This window comes from Ambystoma mexicanum, chromosome 6p (assembly GCF_040938575.1).
Source record: "Ambystoma mexicanum isolate Mex_15411 chromosome 6p, UKY_AmexF1_1, whole genome shotgun sequence".
Lineage (NCBI taxonomy): Eukaryota > Metazoa > Chordata > Amphibia > Caudata > Ambystomatidae > Ambystoma > Ambystoma mexicanum.
The window spans coordinates 162,812,693-162,839,414 of NC_090935.1; the positions used below are offsets into that span (position 1 = coordinate 162,812,693).

A 26,722-nucleotide genomic window follows, 5' to 3' on the forward strand; every position below is an offset into this window, starting at 1 on the left:
GGTGGTGACAGTGCGCGGTGTAAATATCCTTTAACATAACATGAATGCAATGAAAATTGTGACCCACTGAAGTTTTCAATCCTGGTTTGAATCCGGCGTGCATATTGTAATTATTTAGAAAAACCACTAGAGGGAGCGGCTGCCTTAGTTTTAATCTGTTTGACCAACGCTGCTTTGTTCTTTCTTTTCGCTAGCTGCCCATATGGCACAATCTAATCATTTCATGGACACCATTATGAACTATTCCGCGAAATGGCAGATCAATTATTCAGCGCTCTTTTTGTGTTCGTTTTATAAAAATGTAACCAGATTGAGCGAAACAACCTTTTTACAAGTGGCGATAACTGTGCGTGTGTGAACATGACTCATTGATTAAGTTGCTATATGTTTGGGGTGTCGTCTGTTTAAATAGTGGGTATTCTTTCCGCAGAGTTTGCTGCGGGTGACTGCTGTTTGCTCTGTATGCCAGGTGGTGGTGGCGGAGGGGGGGGGTGTACATCCCTCTCGGTCTGTGATGTCGCCCGCAACCCCGCGCGTTACCTGCCACTACCCCGTCCGCAATGCTGTGGAGTTTGTGGAGGTGTTCGGAGTCGCACCGGGATCATGAAACGGCCGAGAGCGCCCAAAAGCGGGCCCAAATTCACAAATTGGAATGCGTGACTTTTCGCGGCAAACCCTTCATGTACCGTGGGCTATATTTTTGTGGGTAATGTGTGTGGAACAGTTGTACTTTAAAACACGTTAGGCCGTAAACACCGGTTAAAAGTACCGGTTCAATCTACTAACAGATTATGGTGGCCCATAAAATTGGCTTCTGGACAACCGGTTGTACCGGTCTTTTGGCCCTGTTGCCCCATGGGACAGCCCGGCCCGTAAGAGCAGCAGTGGTCGGTCCTAGGCATCTCTATTGCGTTACTGAGATGGAGGTGAGACTGCATGGAAGCAGCTCTCGATACATGTACACAATGACTTGCTATTCTGTGTTCTCCCCCCACCCCATTATAGTCTGGCCTGCGTGTGCCTCATCGCATACTCCTATGTAGTTGGCGTACACAGGTGGCGTCTCCACCTGAGCCTTCTTAGGGTCGGCAAGGCTTAGCAAAAAAAAAAAAGAAAAAAGGGAGTAGCGTGCGCATTGATAATTGGGATCCCAAACACATCTCATGTGTTCCTATTGCAGCGGATCGCAGGGTGGCATAGTGTTGTGCCAGCCATTTCATTGCAATGCACAGAAAAGGTGTCTGCGCCCTTTGAAGCATTGCACATAAGAAACCGTGAAGCGTCAAGATGCCTTTGGGACATGAGGGTCTTTTTTGCATGAATTTTCCATAGCGCGTTGCGCGGCAACTGTGCCTCGTTGCCCTCTCCTGTTTCATGCACCGTTATGACCCGTGAGCCCCTGATTTATTCTGATTTTGGGACACTTGAACTCAGCCATACACACAGCTGTAGTCTGGAAAGCCACCCGTTTCCGCCAATCCAGCCCCCTGGATCAATACATGGCCGTAATACCTGCGGGCCATTTCCGGTTTCATATCTGTGAAACAGGGGGTATTGCAGTTTGGGCGGGCCACAGGAGAGGGCCCCCTATGGAATTCTCCATCATGCTCATTGTCCAGGGTTGGTCCTTCACATTTAATTCTCTGCAGCTTCTCAGCACTCGGCAGTGTCTGTTGCTCTGGTTGGCTTCAGATTGCGGACAGTCGTGGAAACCCCCTCCAGTGACAAAGCTCTGACCGTCAAAGGTGCCCAGGGAAGAAGTGTCTTTCCCAAGCAGGTGTAATAGCTTTGAGTTGGTTGTCCATCGGTTCCTTGGCGGTGATGTTTCGTGGTTTATCATGGTCCAGTCCTCTCCGTGCACTCTTGAAGGAGTAAAGTGCCCAACCAATGGCCAGACCTCCTTCAGTACATAGCTAGCACTGGTTGTTGGCTGCATGTCCTGATCTTTCTAGATGCTGTTGGATGGTCCTGGATACTCTGGTTAATGAACCTTCCATAGTGATCCTATGCAGTGCCCCAATCAAGGCAGACAGTTGGTCTAACAGTTCCAATCCCACTCTTCCCAGGGATGCCCGGAGGATCTGACGTCTCCTAACAATATGTTGGCAATTCTGAGGTCCGCTGACACCGGCAAGCCTACTCACAACCCAAACTAAAAAACAGTGGATCCCAGCATGGCTGTTGCTAACATTCCTCGTGGCAATTCTTACCTTTGGAAAGTGGCCATTTCTAAATGGTGCCTACGTGTAGTCCATTAGGGAGTGTTCCTTCAGGCATGTGGGCAAGGTCCTCGGGTATATCTACCTGACTCGGGTACTACTAGTGATTCCTGAACGCTCATGAGGTTCTCCAGGTGGTAGTCATGGGAGAGCCGCCCAAGCCTAATTCAAAGTAGGCGGAGTGGTGTGCTTCACAGTGACTCTACACTCTTTATGTTAATACCAAATAAGAGAGGGCACACACTATAATAAACATATCCCCTTAGTGTATTGTTTTTCTTTGCTTTTTCTTAACATTAACAGGTAAACCATGTAAAACTAAGAGGTCACACTGTGGCAAGTTGGATACATTTAAAATACAAGTTATTTTAGCGCCAACGTCCTTCCTGAAAAAAACAGCAGTAACGGGTATGTACAAGGAAGGCTTTGAGGGGCCAGTACTGAGGATAGGGCCAGTGTTTGGCAGGAGAAAGGTACCCCCGTGCAAATGTACCCCAAGAACCAGTTATGGGAGTTCTCTTTGGGGGAGACTCTCAAGAGCTCTTGACGATGAAAGATGCCCATGGATAAAGCACGAAACCAAGGATAGGCCCGCCAGCCAACCTCTGTCTCCAGTAACCTTGGTGTCTCTGCAGCTGCCAAAGGGGTGGCACCTGTGAGCCTTCAGCGTGCTCCGTGCCACGCAGGAGCTACAGGCCAGGAGACTGGTGTAGTAAGTAGAGCCCAAGTGTTCACAGCGTTCTCTTTAAGATTCTGCCCACCTACCTCTCGTCCACACACATTTACACAGGCTCCTCCTGTTGGAACATACACACATTCCCCTTTTCTGTCCTGTGCTGCACCAATCCATCCTTAAGTTACGCTCAATAGAATATCTGTGTAATATCTGAAAGTCTTCTATTGTTGGCATCTGAAACGCAAATGGGAAAAAAAACAAGCCGGCTCTGATGTTTGTGCATTCCTTTGTCGTTGCTGGGTCTTAGTTACGGTCCTGCTGGTCCTTTATGAATGTGAAATTGAATGTTGATGTGTGCAGAGTGAATGTTAGCTCAAATCATGTTGAGTGTATGGGTCTGAATGACGTGTGTGTGTGTGTGTCTGTCTGTCTGTCTGTGCGTCAGTTAGAAGCCAAACCAGCTTGTGGGAGGTGGCTGGTCACTATCTTTGTGGCTTATGGAGAAACCTATGCAGCCTATTTGTTAATGAAGCCCAGGTGAACTTGTAACTGCAAGCCACCAGCCTCATCTGTGCTTCGTCTGAGCCTGGCACCCGGATGACTAGATACAATAGCCTCGTTTAGTTTTCTCAGTTTAAACATTATTGCTCCATCTTTGGTGGCTAACTCTCGACGTCTAGTGGGAGGCAAAAAGCCTGGAGCTCAACATTCTCCTCTTTTGCATGCAGCCATATCTACGTGTTCAAAAGATTTAGCAGCAGGGTGTTTCAGCTATTCAGGGAGACATCATATGAATCTCCATGATTCAGACGTTCTCCACCCTGGCCCTGTTTCCACTTAAATATGGTGGCAGCACTGAAATGACTTTAAGGTCTCCTCCTAGTGCCCAAACCTGCGCTTCGAAGTCGGTACCCGTTCACTAATTCCTGCTGTTATTGCCTCCATCTTACCTTCTCTGTCTACCAGTCCTGTGTCCTGCTGGTCAAACTTCATTAGATGCCCCTTCAGCGTCTCGAGAATGCTGTCGTAGCCCCCGTTTGGTTGCTATGCTGCTCATTTGTGGCACAATGTCTGCACCATTTAAAACGTATGCCAATTTGTACATATCTTTTTTATTACATTTTTCGCTTAGTTTTACCCTTTAGATGGGAGATCAAAGCTGCAGCTGTCTCTCCTTCTGACCTACCTGGATGTGGGAGAGAGATTCTTCTCCTTTTCTCCACCTGCTCCCATGTGATGTTAGTCCTGATGTCGCCTTTCAAATGGAGTGTATCCTCCCACGTATTCCTCATCTTATCATATGATATCTTCCAGCTTTAGCTGCTGCGGGAAAACATTTCGACAGAGGCCACTGTGCGTCGATGTTGTCGACTCAACGTCCCTTGAGGGCTTCCACCCCTGAGTCAACTTCATCGTCGGTATATATAACACATACAGCACCCGTTGGTTTCTGTTTCATTTTTCTGCGATAGCTACCAGTTCGAAGAATTATGGCACGCTTCTGTTTTTCTGTGAGAAAATGTGGATCGAGTGCACTAGCCTTGTCTTCAACACCTTCAACCTTCAGACCAAGCTCAAAAAGTGCTACAACTGCAACGCCAAGATGTACCTCACAGACCACCATCGGGTGTGTCTGTGGTGCCTTGGCGTCGATCATATGACATCGTACTGTGAATCCTGTCAGTCGATGACCAGTAAGGCTCAGAAAGAGCATAAAGGGAAACTGGCGGCGGGTAGCCCCCCTACTAAATCCCCTTTGATGACTACATCGAAGAAACAATATTCCGACAAGTCGAGTGGTGGCTCCTTGAAAGAAAAGGTCAAAAAACGTTCATGCTCCAGTAGCGGGTCCCGTCATTCCTCGTCATCTTCGAGAAAGTCAAAGAAAATGCATTATAAATTGCCCACTTCGAGTTCATCTGATTCCTCCCAGGAGAAGAGTATAACTTGTCCAACTAAATCCTCTACCTAAGAACAGGGTGAACGTTTCAGGCAGGAAAAGCTCAAAATCTTCGAGCTAGAAGCTCCTACCACCTCGAAGGAGATTGTAAAAAGCCGTGCTCCTGTCGAGTCAACTAAGGCAGACAAGAAAAGGCATAAGGCTACATTCGGCGCACCCCCGAACCCAGGACGTAAGCTGGAGACCCCTCGAGATCTCAACCCAGTGAAAAATCGTCAAAGACTCTTTGGAATCGAGGGTCAAGCCCTTCGAGAGCTCAGTCGATGATCAGATCAACTGTAAAGTCATCGACAACTTATGCATCCACACCAACAACGTCAAAGTCGTTGACACTGTTGGTGTCGAGATCATGGACGCCTTTACCTTCCAAGCCTAAGGAAATTATGAAATCTTACAAACCACTACCAAAGAAAGATTTCTTTAAGTCTTTATCCTCAGTTTATGAGGAATACAAACCTTCAGATCACGATACTCCACCATTTAGATTGGAATTAAGCACACCTAACGTCCCAAAACGCCTTGTTTTAGAAGAATCCAGGCTAAAGGATTTATATGAAAAGGCAATCAGCTAGTGGGGTTGACACTTCACCTGAGATGGAAATTGGCAAGCCGGATCCGGCAGACCATGCTGATGCCTATTATAGACATCTGATGACTAGAGTTATTGACTTTCTGGGATAGGGCAGACTTGCTCCACCGTTTGAGCAAGACAACCTAAAAGATGATATGGATAAAGGTCCACAAAAGGATCCTATACTTCCTTTTAATGTAGCTCTCCAGAAAAGGGTTATGGCAAATTAGGAAGTTCCTGAGTAGAGCCCAGCGTTGAACAAAAACCTCACCAGAAAATATAGGCCATCTAGTAGCGACCGTAGCTACCTGTCAAAACACCCAACACCTGAAAGCCTAGTTGTTCAGGCAGCAATTACAACCTCGAAACACAATGCCTACCCTACCATCCCACCAGATAGGGATGATAAGTGTTTCAATGCTTGGGCAAGAAAGGTATTTTCTACCGGAAGCGTGGCGGTCAAGTCCGCAAATTCAACTTGAGCTTTGAAAAATGTATATTCACCCTGACGGACTGTATAGCGATGGCGGCTGACCATATTCCCAAAGGGAAAGAGAGAGGCGGCTTCCTGAGCATTGTAAGAGATGGCTAGGGGGCTATGTGTGAGTCTCTGCAATCAGGATTGGACTCAGCTGATAGCATCAGCAGAGCCATGGCGCAAGCACAGTAATACGCAGATTTGCGTGTTTCAGAAAGTCCCGTTTTGCACTAGACGTGCAGTCCGGGCTCCTCAACATGCCCTTTGACGGCACCCAGCTGTTTGGCAGCAAAGCTGACAAAATCTTAGAGAAACTGCAGACCTTAAAGGCAGCGGCCGAGTCCCTTGGAGCCGCCATCAGACAGCCACAATCCTCTCATCCCAATTGATCATCTTGGAGGGATAAGTCCTTTTGCTTCTACTCAGTTTGAAGAGCGAGAGGGCTGGCTAGTCAACGGGGCCAGAGAAGATTCCCTCATGGTCGATGAGGGAGAGGTGCAAAGCACGCCCAAGCAACGGCTACTTTACCATCAGCCATTGCTTCAGCCACCACAAAACCTCTCTAGGTCCTTATCCCACAAGACCCCAGTGGGAGGCAGACTGTCACTGCATCTTACTTCAGATGCATGGGCATTAGAAACAGTAGCCCAGGGTTACTGCCTTCCCTTTCTTGGTCCTCTGTTTCAGCAATTAGCTGACCCATAGTCTGGTCTCCTGAGTTAGGAATCGGACAACACGTCTGACTGAATTAGCGGACATCAATCTATTCTTAGATCACATAGGACTTAAGCAAGAATTTATTCTAATACACCAAGGAAAGACTGGAATGTTAGTTCCTTTCTTTTTTCAGAACCGAAGCTCTGTTTTTTATATTTGTGACTGTTAAATATGATGTAATATTTGTCTGATCCTCATAGTAACGCACTTGTGATTGGAATAATGCTTGTCTTGTTCAATACCTCACGTGTGCCAAGACTACGTTGTATACCCACCTCGTCAAAAAGCATGAATTGAAAAACATTGAAAATGCTTGTCTACTAATCGGACAAAAAGATCTGCTTAAATAATAAAGCAAACATGAGTTAAACCACTTTTGTACGTTATACGTATGGATGGAGTCCACATGCTTACCATTACGTCTAGGGACATCTAGCTTACTTCTGAAGCAATATGTGTAAATTGGTTGTAAATTACAGTAGACCTACAAGTAGCAATGTACTGTCATGAATTTACTATGTGGTAGGAACAACCCTTTTGTTTCATAATTCCCTTTCTAAAGATGCCTCTAGGTCATCCACCACAGAACCATTCATGGTTCCAGATCTTTCCCTTGTGCAGGAAATTTTGGGACTGCTAGAGAAAGGTGCTGTAGAACCAGTACCTGTGACGGAGAGGAACAAAGGGTGCTTCTCTCCCTATTTCCTAATCCCCAAGAAGGACGGAGGATTGAGACCCATTTTGGATTTGAGACGCTTGACCAAGTTTCTCAGGACATGTTCATAATGTTCATACTTTCTCAGATCCTTCAGGCCCTCCAGCTTCAGGATTGGATGGTGCCATTGGACCATCAGGACGCTTAGGTTCATGTGCCGATCCATCACAAGCACAGAAAGTACCTGAGGTTCATAGTTGGCGGTTCTCATTGTCAGTTTCGAGTTCTGACATTTGGGCTGACCTCTGCCCGAGGGTCTTCACTAAATTGATGGCGGGGGTAGCAGCGAGTATCGGGAGAGGGGGGATTCATGTCTACCCCTACCTGGATGATTGACTGATCAGGGCTTGGTCTCCCCAACAGGCCCTGGAACATCTCAGCGTAACCTGCTACTCTCTCCATAGACAGAACTTTTCCCTCAATTACAAGAAGTCCCACATGTGATTGTATCAAACTATAATGGTAATGAGTGGAGTAGACGAATTGGATCAGATTTTTCTGAAGACTTGTGCAACAAATGTGTATGAATGTTAAATTGTGCTCTTTGGGACTTACGGAGAGGTCGAGGCAGATAAAGATTCTTGATCTGATTTTTTGGACGTCAGAGAAAATGTGGTGGAGAGGGATGTTGGGGAACTCTGTTTGTTGGAGATGCGTGCATGAGTCGGGTACGTTGGAGCACATACTGTGGGATTGCAGGTTGGTGAGATTATTCTGGGGTGAGATTGGTTGGGTGTGTGATGGGGTGATTGAGGAGTTGCCTGCTCTGGACTTCAAAATGGTGATATTGGGGAGTGATGAGCCTTTAGATGCTCTTACTCAAAATCAGAAGAAGCGGTTATTCAGAGGGGCAATGATTGGTAAGAAAATTATTTTGCGAAATTGGAAATCTACTTTGACTTTGAATATTGAGACATGGTTAACTGCGCGCCTTGGCAGAAATGGAGAGGATACTTTACAGGAGAGAAGGGAATATGGGTTTGTTTGAGAAAATCTGGGGTACATTTCTACTGTCATACTGGACTTGGTGTAGTACATGTGTAAGTTGGGGTGGTGAGAGGGAGGGTAATTGAGAGATGTAACCGATTTGGTGGGGGGTTATGCTTTAATTTATATCTCGCACTGTACATAGCTGTTTTGCAAAATGCATTGATTATTTTCTGTATTTGTCTGTTTCATGGAAAGTATTTTAACGTTTGTAACATATTTTTTAAATAAACGTTTTAAAAAAAAAAGCCCCACATGATACCATCTCAAATACACCAATTCAAAGGAGCATTCCTGGATGCATTCTTGGGTAACGCCTCGCCACCCGAGGTGGGGATCAACACATTCTGCAGATGGTCACCAAATTCCAGAGTGTCCAGTGTCTTCCGGCCATTGACTTTTTGAGGTTGCTCGGCCTCGTGGCATCCTACATTTTCCTGGTGCCAGTGGCTCGCCTGAAATGATGAAATTCCTACAATGGGCCCTCAGGATGCAGTGGTCTCAATTCTCGGGCAGGGTGTCAGACCTACTTCAGTTTCCAAATGGGGTCGCACAGGATCTTCTGTGGTGTGTGGTGGGCCTGCGAGAACAATATTCTGAAGGGACTATCTTTTTGAAAACCATGGCCAAAGATCACAGTAGTTACGGATGCCTCACTCACGGGATGGGGAGCCCACGCCAACGTACGGGAAATGCCTGATTCAGATTTTTCCAGATTGGGCCCATAGGGCGTGTTACCCGGACCTTCTGGACATGGCCATCTGACCTCCAATAAGTCTTCCACGAAGAGAGGACCTTCTCTCGCGAGAGGAGGGTCGGGTTCTCCATCCAGAGATCGAGACACTCACCCTTCGCGCATGGTTTCTGAGAGGTTGAGATATAAGGATTGGGACCTTCCGGGCGACAATTTTGCTTTCAGCCGGAAGGCCAGCAACGAAAGACTTATACTGCTGCCGTTGTAACAAATTCTGCAGCTGGTGTAGGAAAAAGGATGTGGATCCTTTCCAATGCAATACACCTATGGTGTTGTCTTTTTTTGTTACATTTGGCAAATCTGGAGCTCAAAATTGGGACCATTAAAGGATACTTGGTGGCGCTTTCAATCTCTAAGTGCACCTTGGAAGAGGTATCCTTGTTCAAAGTACCATTGATTTATACAATTTCCTAAAGGGCTCACTAATGTGTTCCCTTCTACACCTTTTCAAGTCCTAATTTTGGATCTTAATCTGGTATTAAAATGTCTGATGTGTGCTCCCTTTGAGCTGCCACTTCACTCATGTCCATGAAGACTGCTAACATTGAAAACCATTCTGTTAGTTGCATTAAAATCAGCCTGCAGGGTGAGTGAGTTGCAAGCCCTATCTAGTAAGCCTCCATTTACCATTTTTTTTAACAAAAATAAGGCTGTCCTTAGGGTTAAGAATCAGGACAATTATGTGTGGGTTTCTTTACAGCCGGCGCTTTACGAACACTCATGACCAAGGTCATTTAACCCCTGAGAGTGCAGAACGCGCCTACAGATAATTGTGCGATCATTGGCCTCACAGCGTTTCTATCAGTGCCCTAACCCTGAAGACAGACTTGGTCCGAAATGCAATGGCAAACCACAATAGTGGCACTGATGTTCCGGATGCACTTCTGCCTTTCAAACAATTAAAAACTGAAAATATGTTAAAATCAGTTTTCATTCTTTGATATGGAAAATACAAGCATGAAAAAAAGAATACAACTACCTGCCGCTCTTTAAGAGAACAATATGTGAGCATACCTCGAACTAGAATACTTTTCTAGTTCTTTCTCTCCTACTTTCCTTAGAGTTAAGCCATCTTTTTTGCCAAAAAGTATGTCGGATTTCGATACAGCCCAGAAAATTGTGCTTCCAACTTTCTATCTGCCTCCCTTACTCTGGCAAAGAAGAGGAAAGTCTGCATAGGCTTGATCCCAGAAGGACTTTGAGCTTTTACATTTCTCGGATGACAAAGATACATAAACACAACCAGCTTTTCATCATTGGGTACACCAGACAAAAACTGGGTCTTCCAGTTACAAAGCAAACTTTGTCCAGATGGATAATCCTGGCTATTTCAGAGTGCTACAGAGTGGCTGGGAAAGATCCCCCAGAAGGCCTAAGAGCCCATTCCACAAGGGGCATTGCAACATCTTCCGCTCTTCAAAGAGGGGTACCGATAAAAAACATTTGTGTGGCAGCCAGTTAGTCTACCATCCTTACTTTTACTAAACATTACTGTCTAGCCAGGAAGGGGGATCAGGGAAAGCAGTCATATCCTCGATCTATGACAGATCTTGAAACTGAAAATTCGTACTCTCTCCTCCAAAACCTAACACTGCTATGGGAATTTATCATAAGAGGAGGAATACATGGGAGGACACAATCCTTTCGAAGAATAAGTTACTTACCCGTGGTAATGTTCTTTCAACTGGATGTTCCTCCAGGTATTCCTCATCGCCCCACCAGCTTACCCTGCTGTAGAATTTCCAGGCATTACATTTTATGCTCTTTCAGAGTCTAGGACTCACTGAGGCTGGTAATTCTGCATGAGGAAGGTGTAAAAATGGAACTGATGCCAACCGGCGCTGCGCGTGCTATATATCGACGATGACGTGGACTCCGGGATAGAAGCCCTAGAGGGACATCGAGACGACCACATCGACGCACCGCGCCCTCTGTTGGAAAATAAATTCTGAAGCAGTTGTAGCTGGGGGATATCATAAGACAAGGAATACTTGGGAGGAACACCCAGTCGAAAGGACGTTACCAGGAATAAGTAACTTGTTCTTCCAGTTGCGTCTCCTGGACCAACCGTGCAAAGCCGGTACACTGCTGCTTTCCCCTCCCTTCCCGCTGGCTGCCCCCTCCTTATTGCCTAATTCTCTGGACTGGCAGGCTGCCATTTCCTTATTCTCAGGTGTTTGGGTTGGAGTGGCCAGCTTTGCAATCGATTTTTCTTCAGCTGGGGAGCCTCAACCGTAGTCTGAACTCCCTACGCTCATGCACCCTCCACTTCCCCCACCAAACCTCACCGGACATTGGGATTTCACTTCGTCCAGCATGAAAAACAGTGTGTCTGTTTGTACCTATCTGCTCCCCACCTGCGTATATTTGTATTGGGGCTAAGGATCAGTTTCTCCAGTTCGACCCAATCTGTGCAATTGACAGGAACCTACAGGCCGGATATGGTGTTTCTGCAGGTGTCAATTGCAACCTATTTTTGACTACCAACCTGTGCAGGCGTCGATAGATTGCTGAGGCTAATGTGAATAGCAGTAATTTGGCTCCACATTCAGTCTTCTGCTGAGGAACTTGCACCGTGGGACAATGCTGTCCCACTCTAACAATGGTAGTTTACAATCCTGCTGCAGCTTTGTGATAGGAACAAGCTGTTAGTCAAGCGATTTGTTCTATTAAATGTACGAAAACAGGAGGAGATCTTCATTACTTATAGTTAAAGCTGGTGCTCTACAAATGAGACTTCTTTTTTACAACATCTGCGTTGGGGTCTAGTCGGCTTTATACTCTTCCTACATTAAGTGAATTTAAATGAATTTCCTCCTAATGGGTTTTCCAAAAGCCACTCCAGCACTTGCAAAAGGTAATAGGAACTGTTAGGTTTTTTTGAGAGAGGAAAATTCAGGTCTAATGTTCACGTACAATGCACATTACTCCTTTTAAAGATAGCTGCAATCAAAGACGCACGGAACGCGCCTGGGGATTTAAAAGGGACAGTCTTCCCTTCAGTCACATACGGCTTTTGAGGGCTGAACAATGTTTTCTGCGAAGTGGATACGCCAGCTTCAAAATCTCTCTTTATTGTGGCTCAGTGCCGGTTTTCAGTTTTATGGTAAATGTATAGTCTTGTGCATTGATCAAAGCTGCATCTGCATTATTCATCAAGTGCAGCACCAACTCGTCATGGCGTGCAACTGTGGCCCTCTAGGACCTCAGTTACCCCAGCTTCCAGGCTACCAATGGACGACACATAGGTTTATAGCTAGGCGTAGATCAGCATGCGGGTATAATCCAACAAGTGAGCCCCAGTAACATAGGATGGGCAACGGAAGCAACGCTTGAGTTGTCGGTCAGTCGGCACATGTATATCCCCTGCAGTGGATAGGTATCGGTCTTTGATTTTATGGTGTATATGGATGTCATTGGGGTTCATTACAATACCGCCGGTAGCGTGCGGTATAACGGGCACGGCGGCCGCTGGTATCATTTTTTTTCCGGCACCCGTAAATGGGCAATTACCAGGTCATTACGGCCCCACCGGACCCGGTAGTTGGCCATTCGCAGGTGCTGGACAAAAATGCTCCCCATTCCCATTTCAGCCCCATAAGGGTTGGATGCACCGGCACCATTAAGAATGGTGCCGGTGCATCCGACGTGCTCTGCTCGCGGGTGCCGGTACGCCCGCCTTGTCAGTCCTGGCGGGCAGGAAAGCACCCGCGAGCAGAACTCGTAGTTTGCCGGTCCTGTAACAACAGTACCAGCAAGCTTACCGGTAGCGTTGTTACCAGACCGGCAAACTTATGAGGCCCATTGAATGCATGATTTTTTTATGGAGGCTTTTGTGCATGTTGTTTTTGTTTTATTTCTGTTGGAGCAGTCTTCCTTTAGATGTTAGTTTATTTTACAAGTGTTGGTTTCGGAATTGATGGATGGGCCTGTGTTTGAGTCCCTATTTTGGAGTAGTAGAGATCCAGCTCTGAAGTCAATTGAGTGGGTCGAGTGAGAGCTGGCCAAGGTAGTTAAGGAAAGTGGGTTGAAGGCATGTTCTGGGAATGGTCTTTCTTTGGTGTGTGCTGCAGGTGGCAGCACCAGGCGGGGCCCCCCAACTTGTTTTCCCCATTGACTCTTTTTCATGCTACGTGGTGGTGTAGGGAGCAGGGGAGCACTGTGAAGTGTTAAGAAATGCTGCCCTTCTTTTTTTTTCCTTTATGAAGCAGTGGTTGCTGTGCAGTGGCGTTGGACCAATGGTTACCGCCAGGGCACAGGTAAGTTGCACGTGTGTGAGGGACACGTCACAGCAGAAATGCCGTTTATAATTCTCTGCAGTGACAGAGCGAGGAGTTCCGACATTTGAAACCAGCCTAGCCGCTAATCGGATTCAATGAAATTCATAGGCAACCAATCAGCATCGGAAGAATTCCAATGGGAATCATTTCTGCTGTTGGTGGTTTTCCTTAAGAGCTAGAGGGCTGCAGCTGGGACACATTTGGTGTCATTTGTATGTGGAATTTTTGCAATTCAAAGAGCCGTCCCAATCTTTCCGCAACTTGTGGCTCATCCAGCCCCCGTGTTTTCAGAAGGTTCAGCAACTCTAATGCTTTAGTAAATTTCTCTGGCACGTGTTATTTAAGGATACCCTTAAAACCTGAATGGGGTTTTCTTTGTGTGTGTCCTTCATCTGATTTGGGGAGACTGGTGTGAAATGTATCCAAAAACTGCAAAAGCGAAATGACTGTTGAACATTTCTTTCAAATGTTTTACGTTCAGTTTGTATTGTTTATTTGTAGAGCGCACCGGGCCGTTGGGCATCTGGGAGCTTATGAAATCTTAGGTTACATTTACAGCTTAAAACAGCATTTAGGAGAAGTATACAAATAGGAGAGTTTACATAAGTATTTACATGTGCAACACAGGTAAGGTTAGGGTTACATCTTTAGGGTTTACATTTGCAGCTTAAAACAGCATATAGGAGTAGCAGAAGTATACATTAGTGTGCAAATGTGCAACACAGGTGCAATGGGAACAATATACAAGACATGTTTAGCAGTACTATATTTTTTTTTTTTTGCTAGTCGTACAGGAGAGTGGGTGCATAAGGTTGGTCGGCACAGAACATAATTTAAAGGATGAGTTGGTACAGGTGATAACAAAAGGAGCAAAGTCTTGAGCAGCATCTTTAATATTGGGGGCTGGGCAATTATCACCTAGACATTTAAATGTATTTAATCTTTTATTCCATTTGTCAAAAGAAAAGATTCCTCATTGACTGCATCCCTAACCCCCCCCCTTCTTTTCAAGGAGTTTAGTTTGCATGTGATTTGTTTAGGTATAGCGACCGGGAAAAATAGAGCCGGTCAGACTTCGTATGATTTTGGCGACACCGGTCATAGGGTTATGCGTCAGCAATCATTGGAGTGTAGCCAGAGTTTAAGATTGGTTTTGAAGGAGTGGAAGGAAGGTTTAGGCTCTTAAAGAGTCCGGGATTGAATTCCATAGATTAGCTTCCAGTACTGGGAAGATTGAGTATCCTGTTATTTTCAGATTGAATTCAGGGATTCTGATACTGTTGGCTTGTGTCTTTCTGATGGGATGTTCAGACGGATGCTTAGTGAATTTCTCTGTGAGGTATGCAGGTGTTTTGTTGTTGAGGCAGTTCTATGTAATGTTCAGTGTTTTAAGTTTGATTCTGTCTTTAATGGCCAACCAGTTGGAGGATCTCCTTTGGTCAGATATTTGCTGCCCTTTAGGAATGCCTAGGGCTGTTATAAGGGCATTGTTTTGAAGGGTTTGAAGTTTGTTAGTGTTGTGTTTACTATTGCCAAGTTACAGTGCGTTGCAGTAATCGAGTTTCGATAAGATTAGGCCTGTGCAATAGTGATACAGTTATCGGTGGTCAGAAATGGTTTACATGCATAGATTCGTTTGCATGTGTAGCTAGTTGCAGATTCTGTGGCATTAACTTGCTTGTTAAGGTTAAGAGCCGAGTCTAAATAGAAGACTAAAGTTTTAACTTCCTTGGCTACATTGATTTTAATACCATCAATCGTGATGGATTTGTACAGGTGGGAGAGTTTGTTTAGTTTACTGGTGGACCCAATGATTGAAAGCTCATTTTTTTTCGTCGTTCGGATATAGACAGTGGGTGGCCATCCAGGTTTCTATGATTTGATAGATTTTGTTTGAGGTTGGTGTCCTTGTCATAGTCTCCCTGGATTGGGATGAGGATCTGGGTGTCGTCTGCATAATTAGTGTAAGAGACACACAGTTCGTCCCTTATATCGAAGAGCAGCTTTGTACAAATATTGTAGAAAGTAGGGGCGACACAAGACCCCTGCGGAACGCCACAAGTGATGGGTCCTGGGTCTGCAGCTGATGAAGTCGAAAAGACTCTTATAGTTTTATTGTCCAGAAAGGAGTTTATCCACGCAGAGGCCTTTGTGGAGAAGTTGGCAGCCGATTTGAGGTGGTTGCATAGTACTTTATTGTCGTCCAAATCAAAGCGGCTGACAGATCCAAGAGTAGGAGAATGGATGTTTCTCCTCTATCTTTACGCCCATCTAGTTGCTTCTTGAGACCGAGGAGGGCTGTCTCAGTTCTGTGTCTTGGTCTGAATCCTGATTGTTTGGTGCCTAGTAGGTTATTAATCTCTAAATATGATTGAATCTGTAGATAGGCAGCTTTATCTAAGATTTTAAGGAGAAACAGAAATGTTGTCATAGGCCTATAGTTCGTTGGGACACTAGGGTCTAGTTTTTTTTATTTTTTTAAAGAGGGGTAGTGTCCAGGCATCTTTAAGGTTGGTCGGCACAGAACAGAATTTAAAGGATGAGTTGATACAGGTGCTAATAAAAGGAGCAAAGTCTTTAGCAGCTTCTTTAATAATGGGGGCTGGCCAAATATCACCAATGATCACCTAGACATTTAATTGTATTTAATATTTTATTCTATTTGTCAAAAGAAAAGTGGAATCTGTGGGAGGAAGGTTTGCATTTGAAGAACAAGGTACTTAACTTTGATAATGTTCTTTCTGTTGGCTTACTGTCTTCATCCCACAGATTCCTCATTGACTGAACCCCTATCCCCCCCTTCTTTTCAAGGAGATTGCATGTGATTTGTTTTGGTATAGCGACTGGGAAAAATAGAGCAGGTCAGACTTCGTATGATTTTGGCAACACCACTTACAACCCACTCGGCACCAGGGGTGTAAGTGACACCGTAACAAAGTCAGAGCAGAACCTTGTGATGCCTCTTAGCACTATGAGAAAGGTTCTAGGACCATCCTGTATGTGCTTGATAATTCAAAAGATGAGTAATCTGTGGAAGAAATACTCTCTCCATTAATAACATTACGGAAGGTAAGTGATTTGGTCTTCTTTTATTTTAATAATCTCATTTCTAATGGTTTTCTCAATCCATCCGGTTTGATGTTGGACCTTAGCAGACTACAGCCCCTGTAAGGAAGGAGCAGGCCTGATCACTGCCAAAAGCATTTGCGAATGACCAATAGTTGTACCTCGAATATCTGCCTTAGAGACATCACTCAGATGGGCACCCATTCACATGGACCCAAGACCTCCATGACAACATCCGTGTGCCAAGTGACTAAAGGGGGGACACTTTAAGTCTATGATGTTGTGGTGTCAGGCAGACACTGTAGTGACGCGGGTGCACGTTGTATGCGTGGCCCACATGCTCACGCATAGGGAGGGACTTCCATGGCGTTACCATGCTAACAAAAGACCTGCACACGAGCCAAGAGCCCTGCACAGAGTACTGACATTTATCAGGAGGCCTGCCTGCCCCCGAGCTCAGACTGCCAGATCCTGTGGCTCCATATCGTCAGGCGCACCCTGATGATCCTCTAAGATCAGGGGGCGTCCACTCATTGAAAGAGCTTCAGAAGGTCTCTCAAAAGATCACACCTGGCCCATACAAGCTAGAACACAACACACAGCAAAACAAATACATATGATGCGCGCATGTATGGTTTGTTTTTGCACAGTTCGTATTTGCCTTATCGAGCAAACGTGTTTCTGTATAATATGCCAACATTGAAGGTAAAATAAGCACGAGATATTACAAGGTAAGTAAGCACCGCCTTATTAGTTTCAATCTATTTTGCCCTGACAACCTGTTTGAGAGACGTAGCCTTTTACGTAGCCCCATGTCATTGCCACCCTGTCTGGGATTTATACTGTGTACTTTGGGATTTGTAGGCCTATGTAATTGAAAGGAAAAAAGCTTGAAGTAATTTCACCAAAATGCCAAGAGGTAACGGAAGTGACATCACCCGACCCTTGACCTATGATGACATCACAAAAACCTTTCACCCATCGACAAAACAGGAAGTGGCATCACATAGCATTGTTCCTAAGTATACTACGAAAAATATTGTTACGATATCACTAATGTGATATACATTTCATACAAGAATGGACCACCATATCCGGAACGATAAATCATATCAAGCTTTCCTCAAACTACTAAAAACTGCTCTCTTCAACTAACTCTCCATATTGATTGTATGTGACATCTGTGTATAACAACGTGCATATTGGTTTTTGTACAACAGTATGTATCAATTACACCTGTAACTATTGTATGTAACCTGTTCAAACCTTCTACTTGTTGCAAATTATGCATCTTGAAATGACATGTACTAAGTGAGACCAGCGCAACGATGCCCCTGGAAAGATGTGCGCTATACAAATCCAAATAAATAAATATGTATCGTTGATATCAGTGTGTATAGGCCCATATTATGCAAGCAGACTTCAAAGGCCAAATGATGATGTTATTATATAGCACGTATGCTTAATCACTTTATATAAACAAATATACATACAATATCACCCAACTTGTGTTGGTACTCATTTATCGATCTCCCATACTCTGGGCTCTCGTTACCTCATACACGCAAACTAACATCCTCAACATCATGCCAGTGAGATGGGAAAGCTGGACACATTACAACAAAGTTTTAATCGTGAAAACAATTGTGGCCACTTCATGTGCTATGGTCAAATATTTCTACACTGTACTCAAGCTTTTAGGCACAAGGATTCTGTCAAGTGACAGAGGACACGGAGGTGGAATGTCTTGTGGTGATCGTAACAGAGACTGTGGCATAAGAACATGCTAGAACTGCAACTTGCGAAAAGTAAAATGGATGCTTATTGTACTCTAAATGCTTTTTGCACGTTTTTGTCTAGATTGTGAATTTGAGGTGTTGAAGAACAGACTAAATCAGTGACTCGCCCCCTGAAGTGTGCCTGAAATAAACCTTTAATGAGTCTAGCAATGAGTGTATAGAATTCCAGAAAGACACTTTATTATTATTCCTATTCTTTCTTATTTAGGATCAGTACTCGAAGTGTTACACTTGTGGAACCCCCTGTGTGTTTAAGAGGCCGGAACAAGAATGGCAGCCACTCCAGAAACAAAGAGCCACATGGTGCAGGCCACAGCCCAGGAGTTTCCATACAAAAGAATATATTTTAAGAAAGATTTTTATTTTATAGGGGTAGCAAGAGAGACCATAGTGGTAGCAAAGGGGAGACCTCAGGGGTCGTAACTGCGACCCCCAAATGACATCCCTGTACACTCGTGAGCCACTTGACAATTCTGGGAGTCTGGTACGTGAGCTGAAATTCGCTCTGGTTATCAATCTTTCAACCCTCTTTATTTATCACATGGCCTTTGAGTTGTGTAATGCCTGACAGTATATGATTGTGCATTTGCAAGAATCTGTAATGTCCATCGTGGCATGCACTGGACACCAATATGCCATGTTTTTATTCATTCTGAGTTCTATTAAGGTACCATTTTAAGGCAAAGGAATGGGCAGAATATATTGTACTGAAAAATGACTGGATAGATAGTCAAACATTATTAGTACATGTAAATGAACATAATCCATTCAGAAAAGTCAACTGGAGCCAGGAAGTCTGTGACGTAGCCTTTCCTTCCTGGTTTTAACCTTTGCATTCTTTTTTTCTTTTTTAAACTCGTTTTATTCATTTTACAACGTTTTAAACCATTGCCCAACTGTCCCCCACCCCCTCTCCCCAGAGGCGACTCCTTCTTTGTCCTTAGTTCATTACTGTTCTGAACTAACCGCCCAAATTTAATGCAAATCCAAGAGTCTCAGGCGCTGGGGGCACCATGCAATCCGAAAATCGTCTTTAAGAAAGTCCATGGTCTCACCCCAGTCTGTTGCAAAGTTGACCACATTATTATTCATGGCGTAGGTTGCCCACTCTAGGGCTAAGGTTTCCCATATCTTCTGCAACAGTCCTGCAACAGTGGAATCTCTGTACTGTTAATCTCTGAGCTATTGTTGTCATAGCTGCAAGCTTCACGGGATCTAGGTTCCCCCACCCCAACATCCCCTCTGATTCCTAGTAGGATCTGCGCCGGTGTTCTTTTATCCCCTGCTCCGTAAGCCTGCTCTTGCGCCCTTTGCACCTCCTGCCAAAACGGTACAATCTTCGGGCACCCCCACCTGATATGCTCTGCCGTGCCCTCTAGCCCACAGCCCATCCAGCAGTCCCCTGCGGCCCCTGGATATATCTTGTGGAGCAGGGCCGTTGTATAGTGCCATCCATACAACCTTTGCATTCTTGAAGCTTTTAGACTTTTTTTCTCCAGTATAAGTGCAGGATTCCAAATCCCATAATGCAAAGCTAAAAGGAGGACCAGGGCTGCTTGACCTGGGTGGAGTCAAAATCATTGCCAGTGCAGGGATCGAAATTAAGATTGGATAAACAGGAGCTAAAAGCAGCTCCTGGTATCCAGAATTAACCAGTGACCACTGGAGAACGAGGAGCTAGTAAGTAGCGTTCGGCAAACGTAACGTCCATATAACATGCATACATAACCTTCTTGGGCTTTATTTAGGAACCGTTATGCTTTAAATGTTGTATATATGTGTGCAAATTCCTATTCATTCAATGAGTGCCCGTTATGCATGCAAACTGCTTTTTCTTTTGAGACACGTGCATTTTCTTAACATGCCGCCTTTTTCCTCGCGCTGGTGTTTTCCTTGACACGCTCTTGCACCCCTGCAGCAGCAGTACAGAGAGTGCCAGGAGCTCCTGAGCCTCTATCAGAAGTACCTGAGCGAGCAGCAGGAGAAGCTGAACCGCTCCATCTCCAAGCTCGCAGAGCCCGATTCAAAGCAGCAGGTGAGCGCGCGCGCCTCCCGCGGTTCTGGGATTGAGCGGGGCTTTCAGGCAGCCACGAGAAGAGGAAGCCCACTATTTCCAAGTGTGCGCGCGCGATGGGTGTCTGACAGAAGCCTTATTTATTTTTTTGTTCAAAGAACTAAATGTCGGCAACAGGAATGGAAATTAAACTAGTTACTCTGAAACGGGAACAATAATGAAAAGTGTGATAGTACAAAACATTTTAATTGCTTCAAAAATCTGTATTGCCACCAGTGTGCTAAGTGTACATTAAGAGCCACTAGTAATCTACAAAAACAGGGGACATGGACAGGGTTTATCCTTTTTATTAGCATCATTGCACAAAAATGATTTGTTGGAAATTATGCTTGCATATGGTGTATAAATTGAAGTTTGGCCTTGTTCAAAGTTTACGCCCTAAAAATATAATGAAAACAAAGAATAATTACTTCTTCTTTGATGAAAATGACTAAAGGGTGTGAAAACTCATGACCATTGAATACACCTCTTTTTGCTGTTTATATTTCAAATGTGTTAACTTGTGACATTGGAGCAAAGTATGCAGAAATTGTGCACAGATAAGGCAACTGTTTTGTCACTGAGACCAGTGCAGAAGGTCCAGCTTGACCTTCTCTGAAATGCCTCCGACTCTGGCAGAAACCCTGCCACAGGCTCTGCTTGCTCCCTGTGGGCACAAAGCCAATATTGTAGATTATCAGAGATTATTAGTACCTGGCGGGAGGGGGGTGGAGTTGGGGGCTTTACCAGCGGTAATCCACCCCCGCTCCGAGCAGCCTCATGGCTGGAGGCTGCCATCTTCCCCACCGGGGAATGAGGTAAGTGGTGTCCCACTTCCCCTCTACCCTTCCTCCCCCACCCCTACTTACCTTTCTTGAAGTCCATTTCGGGAGCGGACGCTCTGGGAACACTTCTGTGACAGGCTGTCCTGGAAAGGAGAGAAGGGACTAGACTTAGTCCCTTCTGTCCTTTCCATGGCGTGCATTTCTTTTGTATACTTTTTTTTAATGGGCACCATGGGAAGAGAGAAGGGTGCAGTCCCGTCTCCTGTTTCCTTGGCGGGTATTTATTTTAATTTTTTTACTTTTTTTTTTTTTTAAGGTCTGCCATGGAAAGGGAAAACAGACTTCGTTTTCCCTTTCCCAGTGTCCCAGCGGTAATTTTTTAACATTTTCTTTTCTGTTGCAAAGCGTTTCAGAACAGAAAAAAAAATACTTTTAGTACCCCAGTCTTATGGGACAGGATACTAATAGCACTGGGCCCCTCGCACGGGGGGGGTCATTACCACTTCAGGTAATGCCGCGGGGCCTACATTAAGACCCTTGCGTGTATCTATGGGCCCCGGGGCATTACCTGAAGTGGCAATGCCCCCCCCCTGCAATGGCCCTATTGTTTAAGTGAGTGTGTCTGATGCAAGAGCTGACACCCTCCAAGCTCTACATCCTGTATCTGTTGGTTGAAAAGTCAATGTGAACTCAATCCTATCCAAGCCTTCCTACATTTACTAAAGAAAAACCTGGATGATGACGCTCCACCCACATTTAACATTTTTTTAAATAAAATCTTCAAATGATGCCAATCTGAGCAAGATTTATGCTCATCTGCCCATACCTTGATGTGAATTGGCTACTATCGGTCTTTTTGTAGCCAATCCCATTGAGGTGTGGGCAGAGTTACTGGAAGGGCTGGAATTACCGGAGACTCCACGGTCTTCCCCGGAGAAGAGCGTTAAAACCCAGAGTCTCTGGGATAAACACAGAATAGTCTGGTATGGCTGCTTCATACCACTCACTGGGAGTGTGCAGAAGAGGGTTACGCTGCACTCTGTGGAATGGTGGACAGTAATCAACGTTAATGCATCAAGAAAGTCCAATTCAGTGTGATAATACATTCTGGAAATGCTGTACAATCGTCAGTGGACTACTCCTGCAAACTGAAGAGCCACACTCCGCTTGTGAGCAACATTCCAATGATGAAACCGGTTGCAGCAACACACAGGCAGCCAGTCACTGTAGTACACAGAATGTCTCTCTTCCGCCTGCTCCTTTATAAAGCAAGATCTAAACTAAAAATGCATCTGGGCGAAATGGTATGGCAGCTAATGGAACAGTTGGGAATAAAATAGTGAATTTATGGTACAGCATGCCACTATGCATCAATACACCTCGACCTCTGATTCCAGCTCGATTTATTTTGAAGATGTTACAATGTAGTTAGTGGCATTTGATAATGTCGGATCTTTAGTGGATTCAGTTATAGATATCGCTAAGGTGCATCCCCTAATTTAATGCCCCGATCCCACGTCACAAGGCTGTATTTAGAGATCACTCAAAGGTATTTAAAAGAAAATCAAAGGTGATCTCCTAATGATAGGCTGTGAAAATCACCACAATTAAATGTTTGTTGATAGCTCATTTACAGAAATATTAATTGGCCTGCTGTGTAAATCTCACAAAAGTATACTACACATGTGAAGTCACGCAATAATTCAACTAATTATATTTCTGGATCTAATTCTAATAGGACAATCTAATTTCTTGCACAACACAATCACTAAGTCCATAATTGCATCGCCGCTTAGCCGGCGTATTGAAATGTTGTTTTTAGGCATGACATTTTTTTTTATTTTCTCCAATATCAAAAACTACAATTGGTATCAGAGGACAGTTACACAGAAAAATTAATTTGCTAGAGATTTCGCCTTAGAAATATGTTCATATGTGCAATGGGATGTGATTGCATTCTAGCATGTGCATGTAAATGAAATACTTACTCTCGTAAGCTGCGCTATCAGTTTACAATGCAAAACGAAATGATGCATCTACTCTATTTACCCACCCAAGATTCGTACTTTCTGAAAGTCAACAAGTATGCCTCCAATTAACTTTGGTCATTTGGGTTTCATTTCTTTTCAAAATCTGCTCACTTTAACAGAGTGTACTTAGTGAAGTTTCCCTGTTCCATTATGATATGACAACTATAACGCGCCTATACATATGTGTTTCAAGTGCAGGGGAGAGGGGAGGGGAAAAGTGCCAGGGGAGGCAGGGCAAGTGCCAGACACAGAATCAAAAACAAGTAGTGCGGCCAGCAGGTGGCAAGTGCAAGGGTTAAAAGCGCAGACAACAGGTGTATAATAAGCGCAAGTAAGGAGACGGTAGGGCTGCAGATACAGACCCAAATTCAGGGGTTGCCAGGAGGCAGTGCAGGTGTGCAACTGGGCGTGCAGGGACCTGGGTCTGAATTCAGAGGGTAGCCAGGTGACCCGTGAAGTATCAGAAAGGAGATCAGCAGGGGAGAGGAAGAAAGAAGGCAAAAGCAAAGAGGAAGGTCTTGAGGTGCTTCCGGAACTAGAGATGGTTCTTCTCAAGTTTCAGAGAGGCAGGAAGGCTGTTCCAGCTGAAGAAAGAGATCTGCCCCCAACTCGTTGCTTGGAGAAGCAACTGATCCTCAAGGAGCTGGAGGAGTGAAGAGCTTGAGTAGGAAGATATTTCCAACAAGAGAGTTGGAGGTTTTGCAGTCCCACGCCCCAGAAGGCCTTGTGAGCAATGCAGAGGGTCTTGAACTTGATCCTCGCAGCCACTGGGAACCAATGGAAATATTTCAGTGCTGGAGAGATATGATCCCTGGGCTTGAGGCCAAGAACAAGTCTCACAGTCCTGTTCTAGATGAGTAGTAGAGGACAGAGAGTAGAGGCAGGAAGATTTAAAAAGAGGCTGTCGTAGTCCAGCTTAGAGAGAACCAGAGCTGTGGAGACAGTGAGCTTCTAAGGTAAGGTGAGGAAAGAAAGAATAACTCTGAGGAGGTGCAGTTGGTAATTTGACTTCTTAAAGACGTCAGAGATGTGAGGAGAGAAGGAGAGTGTGGATTCAAAGATGACCCAGAGGTTCTTAGCCTCACAAGTGGGAACAGGAGAGGGCCAAGGGAGGCCGGCTGAAATGTTATCAGTCTCAATGGAAATTTAAGTGTTTTAGCTAATCTCTCTTTCCAGGACCTTTTAAATATCTACTGCTTTCAAAAGTTTTTAATTTATAAATTCTGTCTCAGGCTATGCAGCATGTGCATCGATTCAAATCCTCATTTGTTGACTATACATGTGAAAGATCACGGGATTCACTTTATTTAGCTGTCATCTGCAAAATTCTGCTCTCTATTGCTGCTTGTTCTTCTTTAAATGTAACCTTACTTGTATTTGAATACAGTGTGAGGGTGGAAAAATAAGACTGACACAGAGGGATGATGGTGTTTGCTATAAACTTTTATTCAAGGATAACATAGAAAAGCCCCATCTCGCCTTAACTCTAAGAGGGGTTCCCTTGCCTCAACTGAAATAACAAATGCCAGAATGTCCAAAGCAAAGGTGCCATGTCCAGTATCAAAATCCTAAATCGGTCCCTTACAAACTAAACTAACTAAATCGGAGGAAATGTCTTCTTGTTCCAGAGGGCGACTCGCCTTCCCCTGGGCGAAAGGCAGTTCTTGTCTTAACAGGATTTTCCAACTATGGTTTCAGACAATCCTTGCCTACTGAGAAAATGTCTCGCACTCCCCAGTCTTTCTCAGGCCCGAAAAGTGGTCCCTTGGGGTCCCAGACCCTGGTTGGCAGCATTGGCTTCCCCTTGCCTTGTACTGCGTTGTAGAAGAACAGCCTGGATGCTTCCAAGCTGTAGTGGCTCCACCACCCTGGTGGACAGACTGGGTTCCCTCTCACCAGGTCCTGCGATGAAGAAGAGTAGCCTGGATACACTCCTCTGGAAGTAGTGGGTGACACAGGCTTGGTTCACTAACCTGCCAAGCACTGTATTAACTGTCCATCAATTTCCAGTTCTCCTTATTTGAGTGCGAGTCCCAGACTCGCAATTCTGACCTCAGTTTTCCCTTCTGTGGGCTTGGTTCACTCTCCTGCCTAGCCGTAGTACAACTCTGTGTTCTTCTCTTCTTTTCTCCACATGTATTAGGGAATCGGATCCTCTCTTCCCAGCTTTGACTCATGCTACAAGCTTCTTGAGCCTTCAACTCCTTACCGACTACCTGCATACCTTGTGGCGTGATATGCGCGGTTGTTGTTCGCGGGACTCTGGTACTTTCCTGGAGCTTCCCGTTCTCTGCACCGGCCTTGCTTCCTTCTGGGATAGCGTGGTCTCCGACTTCCACGCTTCCCAGGTCGGTCTCTGGGCCACCCAGAATCTTCATCCGGCCATGGGCTATGGCGTCCTCACGTCCTGGACCGGCCCTGGCCTCTTTCTCTCCTTCCTCTTGGCATCCCGATCAGCACCAGTCTGCATGTCAGGTTCCTCCTGGCTCTCGCAGTTCTTCCAGGGAGGGCTTGACAATCTGTCAAGTCCTTATTTGGCTTTTATCTTGCTTTTTCCAATTAATGGTTCTGAACCACTGGAATGGTAAAAGTGGTTTCAATGTTAATTCAGTATTGCGCCACACGTCGTCCTCGTCACACTCATTAAGTGAGTGCTGGTGTGCTAAATGCCTAGGAATCTTCCTTGTCTCAGTACTTTCAACATGGACTGCTTTAGAAAAGTACATGGTTTTTGAGTGTAGGAATGAAGAGGAATAAGGTGAAGGAGAAGTGGGGTAACTTTGGGAAGAGTGTCTAGTGACATGGGATTGGTGAAAATACTGTATTATCCTGATGTGGTCATCACTGGTCCCAAAGGGAAATTCCCGTGCCAGGGGCACTATCGGATAGCAGCCTCACCACCCTGGTTTCATAGGAGGGGCTTCCCCTTTGGAAGCAATTATGACATTGTGGGATTCGTCACAACAGTGAAAACGGGATATAATTCACACTAACAAGCTACACTATCCTATTCCCATTCTGTGGGTAATAATTCATCAGCCACTGCGTGCGGTGCACATGAAAATGCTGTGTGATCTATAGCAAGTCAAATTTAATTTGGCTTTAAATACACTGAGAAAGTACATGAACATAGTAAAGCAATCTTGCTGTCAGTTTCCCAGGACAAATCCAAAACCAGTATTGCCAAAGCCACATTGAAATACCAATTTGACCATGCAGATTTAAAAGTGCATTACAGTATTTTTCTGACCCATTTCCTTAACAGGATAGTCCATTTGATTTTGCTCACTGTTGAAAACAAATCTGGTATTTTAGTTCTCAACATTTCATGTGACTGTATTATGCTTTATTTAAAAGCTTAACACTGTTAGAAATGAATGAGCGCTGAGCCTGGATATTATCTACTGGTGGTTGGGCCCTGTCCATGAGGAAAATTGTAACCCAGGCAGTCATGATTTCCTAGAAGATGGAGAAAGAGACCAGAATGGGAAAACACTGGGAATTGCCTGGAAGCTCCTGATGATCATTGCTGATCATTGCTGGTTCTGTGCCATAACGAATTATTTCAAAGTGAGTATAGAAATTCTCCATGTAATGTTAAGTCCCAGCAGTGGGTGGACAGGCGTGGTCAT

The 26,722-nt window shown here is 44.9% G+C and overlaps 1 protein-coding gene across 2 annotated transcripts in view; it reads left to right on the forward strand.

The window, feature by feature from the left end:
• The window catches only part of KIAA1328 (KIAA1328 ortholog), a 1,369,495-nt gene that overhangs the window by 594,798 nt on the left and 747,975 nt on the right, over positions 1-26,722 (forward strand). For both annotated transcript variants that reach the window (XM_069626866.1, XM_069626867.1), the window contains one exon: positions 20,133-20,257. In XM_069626866.1, the coding sequence (XP_069482967.1) occupies positions 20,133-20,257 (125 nt within the window). The remainder of the gene's footprint in view (positions 1-20,132; positions 20,258-26,722) is intronic.